The following is a 17794-nucleotide window of genomic DNA, read 5'->3' on the forward strand; positions in this document are numbered from 1 at the left end:
GGGACACACGCGCAAGGAGACCCTACAATAACACGGGGGTAGGGGTCGCTGCTGCCATGGCGACGGCGCGGAGGGGGCGGCGCTGTCGTGCGGTAGAGCGCAACGGCCATTGCGGTAAAACGGCGCCGCGGCACCGTAAAGCGTGCGCGGGGGCGGTACTCTAAGATGGCGGCGGCGGCTCGGCCTGGAGCCGGTGGCGGAGGAGCAGCCGGCGGCCACGGGGCCCGCGCCTGAGGGACGGCCGGGAGCTGCCGTGAGTCGGGTCGGTGCGGGGCGGGGAGGGGCGGGGCGGGGTCGGGCCTCCCCTCCCCTCTCTCCCCCTCCCCTCCCTGCAGTTCTAGCCCCGGCGGCCCTCCCCTCCCCTCACCCACCCGCCGGGCGCCGGGGCCGTTCGGGGCCGGGCCGGGAGGAGTCCTCGGGGGAAAGACCAGTCCGGGGGGTCTTGCCGTCTCCGCGGTGTCCCAGGCCTTTGGGAGCGGCTGGGGGGGGGGGGGCTTGATACCCCCGTGGGGTCATCGGGTACTGGGGGGTTCCCTGCTGCCCCAGGGGTTCCCTGCGCCTTTGGGGGGGGGGTCCCTGCTGCCCCCAGGGGGTTGTTGTGCCTTTGGGGGGGGTCTCTGCTGCCCCTGTGGGGACGTTGTGCTTTGGGGAGCGTCTCTCTTGCCCCTAGGCCGGTGCCTTTTGCCCCCGAGGTGTCACTGGCCATTTCAGGGAGTTCTGGGGGTCCCTTCTGCCCCTGGGGCTGGTCCCTGTCCTCTCTGTGGTGTCACTGTCTCTTTGAGTGGAGCCCTGCTGTCCCCCCAGTGTGTTGCCCTGCCTCGGGGAGGTGCTGAGGGCCCCCTCCTGCCCCCAGTGCTCCTTCCCTGGTGCCTCCATGGTGTCACGGCCTCTTGGGGGGGGCACTGGGGGTCCCTTCCAGCACTAGAGCTGGTCCCACCGCCTTGGTCACAGAGGGGAGCTCGGCTGAGGGTCCCTCCTGCCACCTCAGGTCCAAACATTGTTGTTCTTGAGTCTTCTTCACTGTCCCCCCTGCTTCCAGGACAATCCCCCTTGTCCCTGGGGGGATCCCCAGGGAGCGGGGGGTCCCTGGGGCAGGTGCGGTCGGACCCCGCGCTGCTGGGCTTTGACCTGTCATTTCCATCAGCTGCCAGCGAACCTCCAGCCCCAGCCTCAGTGCTCGCTGCCCGCGGCACCGCCACCGCCGCGCAGGTGAGTGGGACACGCCGGGTCCGGCAGCGCTTACTTTATGTCCATCTGTCCCACGTGCTGCAGAGGTGGGGGGCGGGGCTGCATCTGCCTCTGTCTCCTTCATGATGCCGAATTATTTGTGTCAATGGTGCAGTCTTGGGCTGCTCCGGCTGCTCCTGTGGGGTTTCTTCTGCCGGCCAGGCTTTCCTCGGCCTTGGGACCACCGCTTCCCCCTGGGGAGCCAGGAGCCTCCGTCCCGAGGCAGCCAGTACTCGTTAGCTGCAGTTAATTAGGCCCTGCCTGCACTGCGAGCAGGCTCATGCTGTCCGGCAAGGTGTTGGGGGAGCTGGGGCTGTGCCATGGGATGGCTGGGAGAAGCAGTGGGGAAGTGGGTGCTACATCCCCCAAAGAGACACCTCTGCACCCAGGATGTTCCAAGACGGGGATTCTGGACCTCCATGTAATTGCAAACAGGAAGCTGATTAATTAGCATTATCACTAGGACCTGCCGGGGTCCCAGGTAGGTTTGTAATTAACCAAGGCTCCCTGGAATGCGGCCCGCTGGTGGGTTTCTGCCCACGTCTCAGCAATCCGGAGGTGCCTGGCTGGCCTCTCCCTGGCAAGGGGTGTTTTGGGTGGAAACCTTCTCGTCATGGGAGGTTTAATTGGGGGTTTAAGCCCCCCAACACCATCTTGGGGGGTTCCTCTTGCAGGCTCCTCTGCAGTGTACAAACAAGGTTGCCTCTGTCCAGGTCTGATGAGAAAACTTTCCTTAAATAGCAGTTTCAGCTGAGCCCAGCACATGTGTGCGGGAGGGACCCGGTATAAACACAGGCACGAGGCTGTGCCACGGTGTTCAGTGGCCGTGTCGGCGTGCCAGAGCATTGGAAACCGAGGTGTGGGGCTCTCGGTGGGTCAAAAACTCCCTGCGCTCATTTCTGACCCTGTTGCTCCTCTGCTTTTTGTAGCCCGCACATGGCCTGGGTGCTGAGCGCCCGCGGAGCTTGGCTGTTCGGCTGTTTATAATAGCTATGTAAATATTTTAATGACAGATCGTTCAAGGACGGAGCGGCTGCGAGCGCTGGGTTTCCAGCCATAAAGTGGCTGGGGTGGTGATGCCACGGTGCGTGGCTGAGTCCTGCGGGTGCTGCGGAGGGGCACCGAGTGCCGGCGCGGATGGATGGTGGATCTTGGGTGGCAGTGAAGGGCCGGAGCGTGGCCTGGCCCACGTCCCACCGGCTCGTGGCGTTACAGGTTGGGGTAGCAGCTCGGGACAGAAAGGATCCATCTCCTGGACACGACCGTTTGAGTTGCCGACCAGTATTGTGCCGGTTTGGGGGCTTGGAGCCTGGCAGGCAGCGGGATGGCATGGCGGCGTGAACCCCAGCACGGCGTGCTGGCGAGATGCTGAGCCCCAGGCTCTCACTTGGCGTGTCGAGGCTGTTCCTGCCGTGAGGGGATGTCCTGGTTCTGGCCAGGACAGAGTTAATTTTCCCCAGGAGCCAGGACAGGTGAGCCAAGCTGGCCGGGGGCTATTCCATACCATCTGACGGGGGCTATTCCATACCATCTGACGGGGGCTATTCCATACCATCTGACGTCATGCTCACCATAAAAGGGGGCTGGTCGGGGAGGGGCAGGTTCGCGTGGCTCCGGGATGGGCTGAGCGTCCGGTCGGTCGTCGGATCGGTAAATTGCTTTCTGCTATCACCCGTTGTGACTCTCTGTTACCAGTACTGTTGCTGTTACTTTCCTCTGCCTTGCCGTCCCAGTGACCTGTCCTTATCCCAACCCTCGAGGCTTTGCCGTTGTTTTTCCGTTCTCCTCCCCATCCCGCTGGGGGAGGGGTGAGCAGGCGGCTGCGTGGTGCTCAGCTGCCGGCTGGGGCTGAACCATGTCAGTCCTTTTGGTGCCCAACGTGGGGGTTGAGATAATGACAAGTCTGACCCAAGTGTGTTAAAACAAAGTTGTTATAAGCATTTATGATGTTATTGAAACAGTCGCTGGTCGATGTTCTGTTTGGTCCCATGGCTCTGGTTTGTAAACCCGTGTTTACTCTATGCAATCCCTGCGGCGCTGTTTATCACCTCTGGGAGAGGGGTTCCTGTTCTCATATTGTTGTATTGTGTGATAACGACTTATGACAAGATATCATTGACAGTCATGGGTCTGAGCTGGTACTTGTACGTAGCATTTCCGTCATGCCCGTACCTCGGTCAGCATCTTTCAGAACTGATTAATCATCGCACCCAATCTATGGGGAAGACGGGGGGGGATACCTTCTCCCACTCTTTCACCTCCCCTTTTCCCTTTTGGTTGGTTAAACAATTTTTGAGAATTTTGAATACCCTTGGAATGTTCAGGCCACTATATCCCTATTGCTAGGTCTCCCGAATGTTTTCCAAGTCCTGTTCAGGGTTAGCAAAAATTGTTTCAAGAGTACCACCCAGGGATCTTCCCCAAGGCTGAATGATCAGGGCTGGCATGGCATGTGGGAGAGTATGGGCGGGTATCTAGAGACCTTCTCAGCCCCAATGGTTTGGAGCTTCACTGCCGAACAGCTGCAAGACCCTGATAAAGCGGTAGAATATTTGAAAGGAAAATGCTGTGGGGATTCTAAGGAGACACAACTTACTGCGCTGTGCTGGGCCCTGGCCACAATCTATCAAACACTGCTTGATAGTAGACAGCACCATCCAGAGGGAGAGAGCGGACCCACAGGCACTGCAGCTGCCCAGGCCCCCGCAACAGGCACCACAGCTACCCAAACCCCTGCAATAGGCACTGCAGCTACCCAAACCCCTGCAATAGGCACTGCAGCCGAGCCAAAAGATTGACCCATACCAGTATCAGTTACCCCTATACACAAAAAGAAATACACAAGGAAATCGGTTCGCATAGTGAGAGATGATGATGAACCGGGGCCATCACGAGAACAAGAAGAAGAGCCAGAACCAGAAGTGATCGCCCGATCCCTGTCCCTGAGTGAGCTGCGAGATATGCGGAAAGACTTCAGCCGCCTTCCAGGGGAGCACATTATTACCTGGCTGCTCGGCTGCTGGGATAACGGGGCCAGTAGCCTGGAACTGGAGGGCAGGGAGGCCAAGCAGCTAGGCTCCTTGTCTAGGGAAGGGGGCATTGACAAGGCAATGGGGAAGAAGGCACAGGCCCTTAGCCTCTGGAGGCGACTCCTGTCAAGTGTGAGGGAAAGGTATCCTTTCAGCGAAGATGTCGTATGTCGGGCAGGCAAGTGGACCACTATGGAGAGAGGTATTCAATATCTGAGGGAATTAGCTGTGCGGGAAATGGCTTATTATGATCTGGACAATGCACAGTTGCCCACAGACCCTGATGTCCAATGTACCCGACCCATGTGGCGAAAATTTGTACGAAGTGCACCATCATCGTACGCCAACTCACTGGCAGTAATTGACTGGAAGAGTGAAGAGGCACCCACAGTGGATGAAGTGGCTGGCCGACTCCGGCAATATGAAGAGAGCCTTTCTTCCTCCCTAGTCTCGGTTGTGGAGAAACTGTCCCAGGACATCCGGCAACTCAAAGAGGATATATCGTACTCCCCACCTGCACAGACCCATATTTCAGCTTAGGAGTAAGCGTTTTTCTGCTCCGGAGAGGGGATACAGAGCATACACACCACGAGGTATCCTGTGGTTTTATCTGTGTGACCATGGAGAAGACATGAGGAAATGGGATGGGAAGCCCACCTCAACCCTGCGGGCACGTGTGCATGAGCTACAAGGCAGTTGTACAAAGGGACTCTTCAATGAAGAATGCTGCTCCAGTTTCCACCGGGCAGCCCCCCAGACCAAGTGAAAGGCCTGATCGCACTTCTGATCCTCTCGAAGGGACTTCTAAGTCCTTTTTGCAAGAGGTGAGTAGTGACTATGACGAGCAGGATTAGAGGGGCCCTGCCTCCAGCCAGGTGGAGGAAAGGGACAACAGGGTTTATCGGACTGTGTGGATCCGATGGCCTGGCACATCGAACCCACAAGAGTACAAGGCCCTAGTGGACACGGGTGCACAGTGTACCCTAATGCCGTCGAACTATGAAGGGGTGGAACCAATATCTATTTCTGGTGTGACGGGGGGATCCCAACAGTTGACTCTGTTGGAGGCTGAAGTGAGTCTAACTGGGAATGAGTGGCAAAAGCACCCCATTGTGACTGGGCCGGAGGCTCCATGCATCCTAGGCATAGACTACCTCTGGAAAGGGTATTTCAAAGACCCAGAAGGTTACCAGTGGGCTTTTGGAATAGCTGCCTTGGAAGGGGAGGAAGTTGAACCATTGTCTAGTCTGCCCGGTCTCTCGGAGGACCCTTCTGTTGTAGGGTTGCTGAGGGTTGAAGAACAACAGGTGCCAATTGCTACCACAACTGTGCACCGGCGGCAATACCGCACCAACCGAGACTCCCTGGTTCCCATCCACAAGCTAATTCATCAGCTGGAGGGTCAGGGAGTGATCAGCAGAACCCGCTCACCCTTTAACAGACCCATATGGCCAGTGTGGAAGTCCAATGGCGAGTGGAGGCTGACGGTAGACTATCGTGGCCTGAATGAAGTCACACCGCCCATGAGTGCTGCTGTGCCAGACATGCTGGAATCTCAATATGAACTGGAGTCAAAGGCAGGCAAATGGTATGCCACAATTGATATAGCTAATGCATTTTTCTCGATCCCTTTGGCAGCAGAGTGCAGGCCACAGTTTGCCTTCACTTGGAGGGGCATCCAGCACACCTGGAATCAACTGCCCCAGGGGTGGAAACACAGCCCCACCATCTGCCATGGACTGATCCAGACTGCACTGGAAAAGGGTGAAGCCCCAGAGCACCACGCCGCCCTTGGAATACCCGCGAGGGCAGCAGCAGCACCCGCAGCTCAATCCCGGCAGACGCGGAGGCAGCCGGGAGGCTGTGGCATGCAGAGGGATATTTTTAGGGCCCTCGCAAGGGTGCCGGAGAGTCAGGCTTCGAGCATGTGAAGCTGGGAGCTCTGATCCTGTCCAGATGCTGACTCCAGAGAACTGTAAAAGCCATGTGTCGGCTCCCGGGGTCGCTCTGCATGGTGCCCTGGAACCGGGCAGGATTCACTGGCTCTGGCTGCGCCCCCCGAGGCATTGCCGCCTTGGCAGGGAGACCCAGCCTGGCGCTGGCACCTCGGCGATGGGCTCAAATCTCTCAGCAAGGGCTTGGGGCTCTCTGGGACTGTGTCCCAGCACCCTCTGGTCCGCACCGAGCAATGTCTCATTGCTGCCTGGTTTGGGGAGCTGGAATCAGTACCTTCCGCACCATCTGTGTTTCCAGCTGCTGGTAACTCACGTGCGGGGTTCCCCCGTGACCACCTGCTGCCAGTTTGTCCTTGCCTGAGCCCTCAAGCGCCGACGGCACGCTGTGCCGTGCCGTGGGGGTGCCGGTCGATGCACGCTTTAATCTCCCTGCCACGTAGATGACTTCAGTGCTGGCGAGCAGAGCTGGTGGGTGGCTGGGGAGGCTGATGCAGAGCTGTCGGAGCTGAGCACCCAGCCCGGCTATGCATCGGTACTGGGCAGCTGGTGCGGGCTGGCGTTGTGCTCCTGGGTATAGAAGATGGCTGGGGAGCCCGGTGTCCCCCATGATGTCCCTGGTGCTGGCAGAGGCCATGGCTGTCCCTGCTCTGCCAAGGCAGCTGAGGGCTTCTTTTCCTTCTTTTCTCAATTTGCTCCATTTCCTAGCAAGTTTGTGGTCCTCCGGTGTGGGCGGATGAGACGTGAAGTCAGGCTGGTTCGTTGGTAATGGATTCCTCTCCTCTGAAAGCGTGTTTCTGGTTCCTCACCTTTGTGAAAAGGCTGCCGTGAAATGGCGTTAGTGATGGATCTGAATAGGTAATTTGGCAGGAGGAGCAAAGCCCAAACCTGGTTCTTTTTATGTGTAAAGATTCTTGCAGCCCCTTGGATTAATAATGCTGCCGAAGGCAAGATAACCAGCAGAGTCAAAGTCGACCTGTTGATGGACTTTCTGATCTGTCTTAACTGGCGGCCTGCAGTCTGCAGGTGCCAAGAAGTTTCTCAGTACGGTGGCTCGCTGCCTTCCCAGCCACCTTGCCCCACCTGCCTGTGATCTGAGCCCCGCTCCTGCCTCTCTGCCTGCCCCGAGCCGGGACGTCTGCTGTGCAGCTGCCTTGCTGTAGCAATTGCTGCCGAGCTGGAGCCAACACCTCCTCCTTTCCCGAGCATGGCTGGGGTCACCAGTGGGGAAGCGCCCGTCTTATTGCGAGAGGCGAAGGGGGTTCCGGGCACAGGCAGCAGGAGCTGGGAGCCGTCCCGCAGGCAGGAGGAGAGGCAGTGTGGAGGCCAAGGGACGTTACCATTCGCTCTGCCCTTGGCAATGGCCACTGAGCTCTTGTTGCCTTGCACGCTCATGTGCATTAAGTGTGGTCACTGAGCCTGTAACCACATGCATGCCACTTCCTCCACTGATGGTGTTTTCCCTTAGGAAGCGGTACACTCCAGACCAGAACGCGATGCCATGGGTGCGTGTCTGGCTCCACCAACGCGGGGATGGGCCGGCGCGTCACCGTCTCGGCAGCCTGGCCGTGGCAGGGATGCTCCAGCTTCTGCTCTCTCCCTCTCTTGCACACAGGGTGAGCGCTCCAGAAAACACGATGTCGGATAAAGGGAGCAGCATGGAGGGGAAGACGGACATAGTGAACGGTAAGGGTGCCGGCGGGAACCGGTCTCCCTGCGCCTGGGGTCTCCCGCTGGGGAGGCTCACGGCATTGTCTGCACCACGCAGGCAGCTTGTCTAGCAGCCCGGAGGAGATGTCCGCCGAGGAGGGACGAGAAACCTCCTCCGGCATCGAGGTGGAGGCCTCCGACCTCAGCCTGAGCCTCACGGGAGACGATGTGGGGCCCAACCGCACCAGCACGGAGAGCCGGGACACGGACACGGAGAGCTCAGGGGAGGAGAAGGACTCTGACAGCATGGACGACACGGGCCACTATTCCATCAACGAGGAGAACCGTGCCCTCGACCGGTCACACTCAGAGGAGGAAGAGGAGGAGGACGAAGAGGAGGAGCAGCAGCGATCCCACCGCCGTGCGCAGCGCAAGCGTGCCAACCACGACCAAGACTCCTCTGACGACGAGCAGGCCCTGGAGGACTGGGTGTCCTCGGAGACCACGGCGCTGCCCCAGCCCCGCTGGCAGGCGGTCCATGCCCTCCGGGAACGGGAGCTGGGCTCCAGCGCCCGCTTCGTCTACGAGGCCTGTGGGGCCAGGGTCTTCGTGCAACGCTTCCTCCTCCAGCACGGCCTGGAGGGCCACACGGGCTGCGTCAACACCCTGCACTTTAACCAGCGCGGCACGTGGCTGGCCAGTGGCAGCGATGACCTCAAAGTGGTGGTGTGGGACTGGGTCAGGAGGCAGCCGGTGCTGGAGTTCGAGAGCGGCCACAAAAGCAACGTCTTCCAGGTGAGGAGCGCGTGGGGAGGGTTGTGGCAGGCGACCCGTGTCGTGCTCTGATTTTTCTAGGCTGGGGGTGATAGAAGATCCCCCACGGTGAGCGGGTGCCTGCTCTAGAAGCACACCGCTTCAGCAGGACGATGCCGTGCGGGGCAGGAGAAACGTGTCGTTAGAGCTAAGGGCTGCGGGACGAGTCCGGCCACTCTGCAGTGGTAACAAATTCTCAAAACCCACTGGCGTCCCCTAAAATCCACTGTCTCGCGGAGCCCCGGCTGGGGACAGTGGGGTGAGATACCTGGGAGGGATGGGCTGTGCCACCACCATGACACAGCCGGCGCTTGGGGGGACGCTGGCACCACCAGCATCTCCGCCGGGTCCCGGCTCTCCGCGCTCACCAGAAAGGACCGGGACGATTGCTCGGAGAGCTCTGCATGTTGAGCCAAGGCTTTGCAGTTGCTGCCTGTGGATCTGAGCATCCAGGGCTCATTGGGGTCTGGCAGGGATCCTGCCCTGGATTTTAGTTCATTATTTTTTTCGCTGTTTCACCCCATTTCCTTCCAGGTATACGCAAGCCCCTGCCCTGGCGCTGAAAGCCACCCCTCCCCTTGCTCTCTTCCAGGCCAAGTTCCTCCCCAACAGCGGCGACTCCACTCTGGCTATGTGTGCTCGGGATGGCCAGGTCCGGGTGGCCGAGCTCTCTGCCACGCAGTGCTGCAAAAACACTAAGCGCGTAGCCCAGCACAAAGGAGCTTCGCACAAGGTGAGCCCAGACCAGCCTGCGGAGGGGGCGAGCAGCAGCTGGGGACCCCTGAAACGCCCAGGGAGCTGTCCTGGCCCACCAGCTGCCAGAAATAGTGAAGGCAGAGCCGCTGCTATGAAGGGACGGGTTTTTAAATGCTTCTTTATAGTCACTGTCACCTCTGAGGGTGACGAGGAGGGTCTGGGTGCCCTGCAAAGCAGCGATGCAAGCCCTTGGCTGCGGGGTATAGGGGGCTTGGTGCTGCGCCGGCTCCTGTTCATGGCCAATGCTCTGCTGGGAGAAAGGGATCTTGCCACTTTGTTGGGTGAAAAGGGAACCAATGCCCAAGTATTTATCTTCCAGCTGGCCCTAGAACCGGATTCTCCATGCACTTTCCTATCAGCAGGTGAAGATGCTGTAGTCTTCACCATTGATCTGAGACAAGACCGACCCGCCTCGTGAGTATTTCTCTACCCACCGGGGACTGGGGAAGCTCCGGACAGAGATCCGGGGTCTCAGGGGGTGCTCGGAGGGTCCCGCTTGTACCGCGGTGTTTGCACGGCAGCACATGCCCGTTCAACGGGTGTAAAGTGGGAAAATGGATATTTTTTGGCTTTCAAGCTGTGTTGTCCTTGGTCAGACCAGAGAGCTTTTCAGTGGCTGGTTCAGAGCTGGCCATCTCACGCGAGGATATGGATATGAACCTCACTAACTAGACGAGTGCGTTTGAAGCCTTGTCTCCCCGGGACTGAGCCCTGTTCAGACAGGAAACTGAAATAATACCAGTGCAGCAAGCGCCCGCCGCGGCGGCTGCCGAAATCTGCCCGTCCGGCACCCGTTTCCCCACGCCGGGGACAGCGCTGAGGGTCCTGCGCCCCTTCTGCGCAGTGAAGTGCCTGATTAATTGCGGCACTGAAATCTCTCCACGCTGGCAGCAGCTCGGAGCTCACAATTCGCCTGACTCGCTCGTCGCATGAGCGCTATTGCAGTTAATTGAAAAACAATAATTAGCAAGCAGCCGGGTGGTGCGTGCTGGATCTTAACCCTTATCGTCGAGAGAGCTGTCGTTTCTGACAAGCTTCCAAAATAAATCCGCGGCGGGTGTTCAAACAGACGCCTGGTTTTGGTATCACGGTACTTTTCCAGTATAGCGGCATGTTATTTTGAAGATGATCCTGCTTAAAACCGAGGGCTTTTGGCGCTCGTCTCCCGGTGGTTTGGTTTTTATTTGTATGTGCGAGTGCTTTTGTCTACAGCCTTAAACCCATCTGTTTCATAACCAGGACAAAAACTGCCGAAGCGTTTCAAAACAGCCGCATTTAATCCTCATCCTCGCTTTTTCCCCCCTCCCCTCCCCATTTGCTGGGTCCGTTTGGAGACGAGTCTGTCGGTCATTAGGCTGGCGTGGGTCCGTCCCTCCTCTTTCTTCGCGGGGATCCACGCTGCTGTTTGGGTTCGATGCTCGCAGGGAATTGTCGCCCTGTGAGTGTGAAACTGCACTGGAGGCAGGGCTCACAGGCAGACTGTAGGCAGCTCCCATCTTTCATTAAGCCGAACGGTATAATTAGAAGAAAGACAAGCTTTTGAGCTGGCTGTTCCTTCTTGAGGATGCTGCTTCAGTTTGTATTCGTGTCTGCAAAGCCGAACTATCGAGCTCCTGGGGGAGGGGGGGGTGGTGGCGGTGGCGGCGTGTGTCGGATTTCGTTAAATCTGGGCCTTATTACAGCGAGACGGGTGGGGAAAATATAACAGCAGAGCATTTCTGCTCTGGAGTTAATCCGATTCTGCCCTCGGCGCTGCCTGTCCGGCTCCGTCGGCTCAAGTTCGGGCCCTGAAACGTTTTGGATGAAAGCGCCAGGGAATGATTTCACCCTGCGCCGTTTGAGTCGCAGACAGAGGATGTGCTCGCTTCAGCTGGGAGGCTGAAATGGTTGGGTGGTGGGGTTTGTTGTTGTTAGTGTGTTGGGGTTTTTTTTTTTTTCTGGGAGTGAGTAAGAGACTCGCAGAGCTCCTGCTTTTCCCATCTGGACCCTGTTTTGAATTGGAGGTGGATTTTTTTGTTGTTGTTGTTATTATTTTTCCTCATCTCTTAAAGGAAACTGGTTGTGACAAAGGAAAAGGAGAAGAAAGTGGGTCTGTACACCATCTATGTGAACCCAGCCAACACCTACCAGTTTGCTGTGGGAGGCAGAGATCAGTTTGTCAGGTGAGTCTGTGCTGGGGAGCACAGGCTGAGCCCCCAACGCGGACTTGAACATCCCTGCGGGCGCTCAGTTGGTACCCTCACGAGCCCTGAAATCTCCGATGTCTCCCACAGAAACATTTGTGGCTTCAGTCGTTAATGCCTCCGCAGCCTGTTCTCCCATAAGCAGCAGGAACACGAGGGGGGATTAAAAGGGGGGAGGATTTAGATCCTGTGATGTTTAGCCCTGGGATCCACTGTCCAGCGCACCCTGAAGCCAGGAGATCCTTCCCTCAGGAACTAGCGGCGCTCTTAATGAGCTTCCGATCCACCTCCTCTGGGTCCGTCCCCCACCTCGTGTGGGCATTGGAGATGAGATTAAGGCTCGGGGATGGTCTCTGTTTAAGCAGACCGAGCTCGGTGCAGAGCAGCCGGTGTGTTTTAAGGCGCGACTCGTGTGGTGCCTGTTTTGGGCAGAAGCACGTGGTATGTGCACCGAGCCCGCCTGCTTCCCGAGAGCCAGCAGAGCCGCGGCGTCTCTTGGCTCCCCGAGGACGCGTAGGGGCCGTTCCCCGGGGAGCGGCGGGGGACGCCGCAGCCCTGGCGCTGGGATCGCTCGCACGGCGTCGGCTCCCCAGAGTGCCAGCCATGCGGCTGTCTGGCGCGCAGGCAGCAGCTCCTGGGGCGCCGGGCACAGAAACACTTAACACACGGGCTCGCAGACTGCTCAAACGGCAGCGTCGGTGCCTCGGTAGCTTTCGGAGGAGCCCAGGATCATTGCCCTAAGCGCAGCCTCCCCTCCTACGTGTGCTCTGCTGCTCTCTCTGCCCACACCCAGATTCAAGTGCCTCCTCTCCCCCTGGCTTCCCCGGCACCAGGCAGCTCCGGGTGGGTTCCAGCATTGGGGAGGTTCGGGACCCCGAGCTGACCAAGGGACAGGCCTGGAGGTGGTCACGTCCCCCTTGCAGAACAGCCTCCGGGCATCGTGGCCTGTGTGCACACAGGCTTTGACGTTGTCACGCGCCACTGAGCAATGCCTCCGACGTGATGAGAGGTGACGTTAAGCTGCTTTGGCCGAGGCTTCTGCTAGTCCAGGCCGCTTGCAGCTCCGCAGATCCCTTGGCGAGGGCCGGAGCCTCCGGCCGTGCATCGGAGCAGGTAGTGGTTTCAGAGCTGGCTCAGACATGGCATCTGCGTGGTCGGGGAGAACTGCCGCTCTGCCACTCTCCTCCTGCCCCAGCCCGCGGAGGTGGGCAGCGCCCGGCCCTCCATGCCCGTCGGCTTGGCGTCCCCCGCGTCTCGGGTGAGTGCCAAACGCCTGCCGTCCTCCCCCCAGGATTTACGACCAGCGGAAGATAGACGAGAACGAGAACAACGGCGTGCTAAAGAAGTTTTGCCCTCACCATTTGGTAAGCAGCTGGATGTCACGGCGTGCCGGTGGAGCTGGGGCCTGGGCAGACCTCGCCACCCGGATCTGCGGAGCGCTCCCCTGGGAGCCTCGTGTGGGAGCGGCCGAGAAGCGCTCGCTGGCCAAGTCTCTCGCAGGCTTCCTGCCTGGAAAACAGCTCAAGAGGCCGAACAAACTGCCTGGGCTTTGTTTTTTGTTGGGGTTTTTTATTATTTATTATTACTTGTTTTTCCTTGACCCAAATCTTCCGCTGTCCGTAAAGTCCCGTCTTGCTGTAGGAAGCGGCAGCGTTTTCGTGCTCTGACTCAAGCCCCTGCAGAGCCGAGCTCTCTAAGCGGGCACACGGCTGGTGTAGGTGTGCTGGCACGCCGCGGGAGGAGGAGGTGGGAGCAGAGCTGTCTGTGCTTTCCCTAGGTGAACAGCGAGTCCAAAGCCAACATCACCTGCCTCGTCTACAGCCACGATGGCTCGGGTGAGTGACCGTCCCGGGGGCTGGGGGCTGTACGGGCGTTGCGGCATCCTGCGCCAGCTGGAAACCCGCAGAGGCGATCCCGCTGCTCGGGGCTGATGGACGGATCGCCCGGGCTGCGGCACAGAGCCGCCCTGGGCTGGGGAGGCGCCGGGGACAGGAGGGTGCTGCTGGCGGGCTGGGCACCCCGGCTGGTGGCACCGTGACCACCTCCACGCGCTCCCTGCTAACACCCGTCTCTTCCGTCCTGTGCCAGAGCTGTTGGCCAGCTACAACGATGAAGACATTTATCTCTTCAACTCCTCTCACAGTGACGGAGCGGAGTACATCAAGAGATACAAGGGACATCGCAATAATGCCACCGGTAAGGACCGGGTGGGATGGTGTCGGGGCAGGCTGCGTCCCCCGCCACGGCTGGCTTGCCGGCCCTCCCCAGGTTACCGTCCAGCTCCCGCCACCACCGCGTCCTGTTCCCCGGCAGCCAGCGGCTCCAAGCTCGCTCCGGTTTCCCCCTCCTCAAGCTCACAACCAGGCTCAGGGGCAGTTTGGAGGTGGGGGGCCGTCCCCAGAGCAACCCGGAAGAATAATTGCTTGTTTTTAGCTTATTTTTGCAGCTCCCTGTGTTTCATCTTCCTCTCAAAGACCCTTAACACAAACTCTTGGGCTTGCAAAGAATGAGCTATTATGTGTAGGGACGGAAGAGATCCACGCTGGTAACCCTGGAAACTCGCTGGCTGCCAGGCAGGAAGCGAATTCATGGCAGGGAGCGCTGCCCGGCTCCTGATGGCCTCGGGCTGCTTGTTTCTCTCCTTTCAGTGAAAGGCGTCAATTTTTATGGCCCGAAAAGCGAGTTTGTGGTGAGCGGCAGCGATTGCGGCCACATCTTCCTGTGGGAGAAATCGTCCTGCCAGATCGTACAGTTCATGGAGGGCGACAAGGGAGGAGTGGTGAGTCCCCGCTGCTCGGCCCCGCCAGCTCAAGCGGACTCCACATCCCCGCACAAACCTGCCACTTTTTTCTGCGTTTTTACCATAACCCAAGCAGGGCTCCCCGTGGGGTCCCCACGCACGGGGGTGCCACGGCGCCTCGAAGGTCTTCTGGCATGTGCAATGCCACGGGGATTTCACCCGGACGCCCACAGGGTGCTTGTCACCAAAGGAGCGGTGGGGATGTCGGAGCCGCTGCCGGGGACGCGTGGGGTCTGTGGGGTGCTGCCTCGGCAGTGGGTGCCCATCTCCCACAGATGGGATGTGGTGGGGGGGGGGGCAGGTTTCAGGACAGGGTCGAGGGGACGGCAGGTGCCTCGCTGGCGTGGGGATGGGCGGCAGAGCCCTCCCCGCTGCTCCCTGCCGCTCCCGGCCGAGCCGCTCCCTGCTGCCGCCGCTCCTCCGCCAGCCCCACAGTCACCTTTTGTCTGGGTGGCCGCGGCACCGTGCCAGCTCCTGGCGGCTGCTGGCACCGCCACCCCCAGCCGGGAGAGCCGGTGCGGGGCCGAATCTGGCCCGAGGACCTCCCTGACGGCCGAACTTCAGCACCGTGGAATGGATGCGGCCCCTTTCCCACTGGGTTCCCTGCTTTCGTTGCACCCATTGACTCGGTGCCCTGTGAATTACTCGGGGGGGCACCCTGAATTTTGGGGTTTGCTTACGGGGCGGGGGGGGAGGTGAGCCAGAGCATGGGGACGTTGGAGGGGAGAACCCCTCTCCCTCCTGGGGGGTCCTGTGGGACCTCCCCATCTTCCCCTCACGGTGTGAGACCCCAACCTGAGGCCGTGGTGATGGGCTGGGGGGCCACCAGAGAGCTTGTGGGGGCTGGGGGTTTGTCCCTGTGCCCTTCTTTTGTCCCCAGGTGAACTGCCTGGAGCCCCATCCCCACCTCCCTGTCCTGGCCACCAGCGGCCTCGACCACGACGTCAAGATTTGGGCGCCCACAGCGGAGAATCCCACCGAATTGGCCGGTCTTAAGGAGGTGAGACCCAGAGAACGAGGGGGGGGCGGTCAGGGGGCTGCCAGGCCAGGGGGAAACCCCAGGCCCCACAGCCCCCCTGACCCCCCCCCACCTCGTTTGACCCCAGGTGATCAAGAAGAACAAGCTGGAGCGGGACGAGGACAGCCTCCACCACACCGACATGTTTGACAGCCACATGCTCTGGTTCCTCATGCACCACCTGCGACAGAGACGCCATCACCGGGTAGGTGCCGGGGTCTCCTTGCTTGGAGTGTGTGTCCCCCCCCACTCTTACCTGCTGCTCCCCCAGCCCCTTCACTCCCATTTTTCTTGCCCCCCACCCTCTTCCCACACAAAATGGCAGCGCCGAAGAGAGCCAGGAGCGCCGGACGGCGACTCGGATGAGTCTCCCAGCTCCTCTGACACGTCGGACGACGAGGAAGAGGGGCCGGACCGGGTGCAGTGCATGCCATCGTGAGCCCCCCCCGCCGCCAAGCCGGGGTGGGGGGCTCCAGGCACACATCATCCCTACTAACACTTTGAGCTTTGTATTGACTTGTTAAGGACCCCCCCACTCCCCCTCCCCTCCCTCCTCATCCTCACAGCGCCCCCACCCCCCCCAACCACCAGAGGTGGGCACAGCCTCAGCCCGGGGGTCCCTTCCCTCCCCAGGACCCACACAGAAATTGGGGGGGGGGCGGGGGATTTTTGTACTAATGTGGCCCCCTGGTCCCCTCTCCTGCTCTTTCTGGAGGTGGGGGGGGTGCAGCCCCTGGCCCCCTCCCCGGCACCAGCCCTCACACTCTTCAGGGCTCCATCCTTCTTCCCCAGGGGCTGCGTTCCCCCCTGGGGGGGGGCTGCGTCCCCTCCTCCCTCCCTGTCCCCCCCCTCCCCGGGGGTGTTTGCAGAGAGATGCTTGTCTAGTTTGTACATATCAGTGATTTGCACTTAGTTTGGCCCTTCTCCGCCCCCCCTGGCCCGCACCCCCCCCGGGCAGCGGCCAGAGCCCCCAGGAGCTGGGAAGGTCCTTTAATTTTCTGTTACCTTTAAGGAAATCTCTTCTGGGGGGGGGGAGCGGCAGCGAGGGCTCCCCTTCACTGTTAGAGGCCTAATTTTATATGTATTAAAACCAAATCAAACTTGGATGTTATCAAGTTAAAATTATTGTAAAAGTTTGAATATATATTATATATAAATGCAATAAAAACCAACGTAGAGAGGTGGAGGGCTGTGTGTCCCCTTCCCCCCCCTTCCCAGGGCCCCCCGTGTCCCCAGGCCTGTCCCCGTGTGGCCCCCTCCCCCATTTGAAGATGTATATTTTGCCCCTTTTTGCCATGTTTTTACCCAAATGCCCCCCTCACAGAGCCACGCGACCCTCCAGAGCAGCTTTCATCTCCATCTATTTATGAGAGATCTGTACACAGTCAGCACGGTCGGGGGGGGGTGAGGGAGCAGGAGGGGCCCCCCCAGGGTGGGGGACACCAGTGTGTCACCCGTCCCCCTTCCCCCCTGCCCAGGATCTCACTGGGGTGGGGGGAGGGGGGGGGGGTGGTCCCGAACAGTCATTTTGCAACAAAAGACAGTTTTTGGGGGGAAAATGAATGTGGTCCCTGTCTTGGAGACAATAAATAGTGGGGGGAGGACACGGGGCGGGGGGAACGGGGACACAAGAGCCGGCGGCCGCACACAGGCGCTCTGCGGGTTTTAGCTTTTATTAAATAAAATATATTAACATATACTCTCTCCAGTGCCCCCCCTCACTAGCCCCCCCAGGTTAGTAGCTAGAGCTGAACCCCAAAGGCCCCCCCCCCCCCCTCGCACACACTAATGGGGGCTGTGCCCGTTTTCCCAGTCTGGTGCCCCCTCCCTTCCAGTGTGGCAATAGGGGAGGCTGGAAGGACCCCCCCCACCCCCCAAACCTGGCTGGTTTAGGGGGGATGCCAGTTCTGCCCCCTCAACCAAAGTGGGGTTGGGGGGGGGGTGTCGTTCCAACAATGATTTCCCCAATGCTCGGGGGGAGTCTGCCCCCCCCCGCCCTTGAACAGCACCACCCTGCACAGGGGCTCCCACTGCCTCCCCCCCCGCCGTCACCTCCTCATCCCCCCACCCACCGCAGCCCCTGGGGGCGGGGGGGACACTGAAGATGTGCCCCCACCCTCCCTGTGGGGCTGAGGCCTGACAAACTCACACCATCCTCCATCCTGCCTGGGGGGGGTCAGCAAAGCCCCCCCCGCCGCCCCCAGCCCTGCTGCTCACCTCCCTCCTGACGTGCCCTGTCCTTCGTCCCCCCCACGACACTCACTTGGGTCCCTGTCCCCAGCCCTGTCCCCCCCCAACACTGGGGTGGGGGGTGGTCCCGGTGCCTGGCACCCCCCCAGCCACAACTGGGACTGGGGGGGAGGTCC

The 17794-nt window shown here is 60.0% G+C and overlaps 1 protein-coding gene across 2 annotated transcripts; it reads left to right on the forward strand.

The window, feature by feature from the left end:
- The first annotated feature begins 130 nt into the window (after positions 1 to 130).
- Positions 131 to 16609, forward strand: DCAF8 (DDB1 and CUL4 associated factor 8). 2 transcript variants are annotated; one of them, XM_075736904.1, is made up of 14 exons: positions 131 to 262; positions 1145 to 1209; positions 7824 to 7894; positions 7977 to 8653; positions 9264 to 9404; positions 9747 to 9841; positions 11479 to 11589; positions 12902 to 12974; positions 13388 to 13445; positions 13699 to 13806; positions 14259 to 14389; positions 15291 to 15410; positions 15517 to 15633; positions 15754 to 16609. In XM_075736904.1, the coding sequence occupies exons 3-14, from the start codon at positions 7846 to 7848 to the stop codon at positions 15865 to 15867; spliced, it is 1794 nt and encodes a 597-aa protein (XP_075593019.1). In that variant the 5' UTR covers positions 131 to 262; positions 1145 to 1209; positions 7824 to 7845; the 3' UTR covers positions 15868 to 16609. The 2 variants fall into 2 exon arrangements, with proteins under 2 accessions (XP_075593019.1, XP_075593020.1); XM_075736905.1 differs by lacking the exon at positions 1145 to 1209 and having other exon boundaries at positions 138 to 262.
- Positions 16610 to 17794: the final 1185 nt, after the last annotated feature.

Source organism: Balearica regulorum, chromosome 28 (genome assembly GCF_011004875.1).
Source record: "Balearica regulorum gibbericeps isolate bBalReg1 chromosome 28, bBalReg1.pri, whole genome shotgun sequence".
NCBI classification, from domain to species: domain Eukaryota; kingdom Metazoa; phylum Chordata; class Aves; order Gruiformes; family Gruidae; genus Balearica; species Balearica regulorum.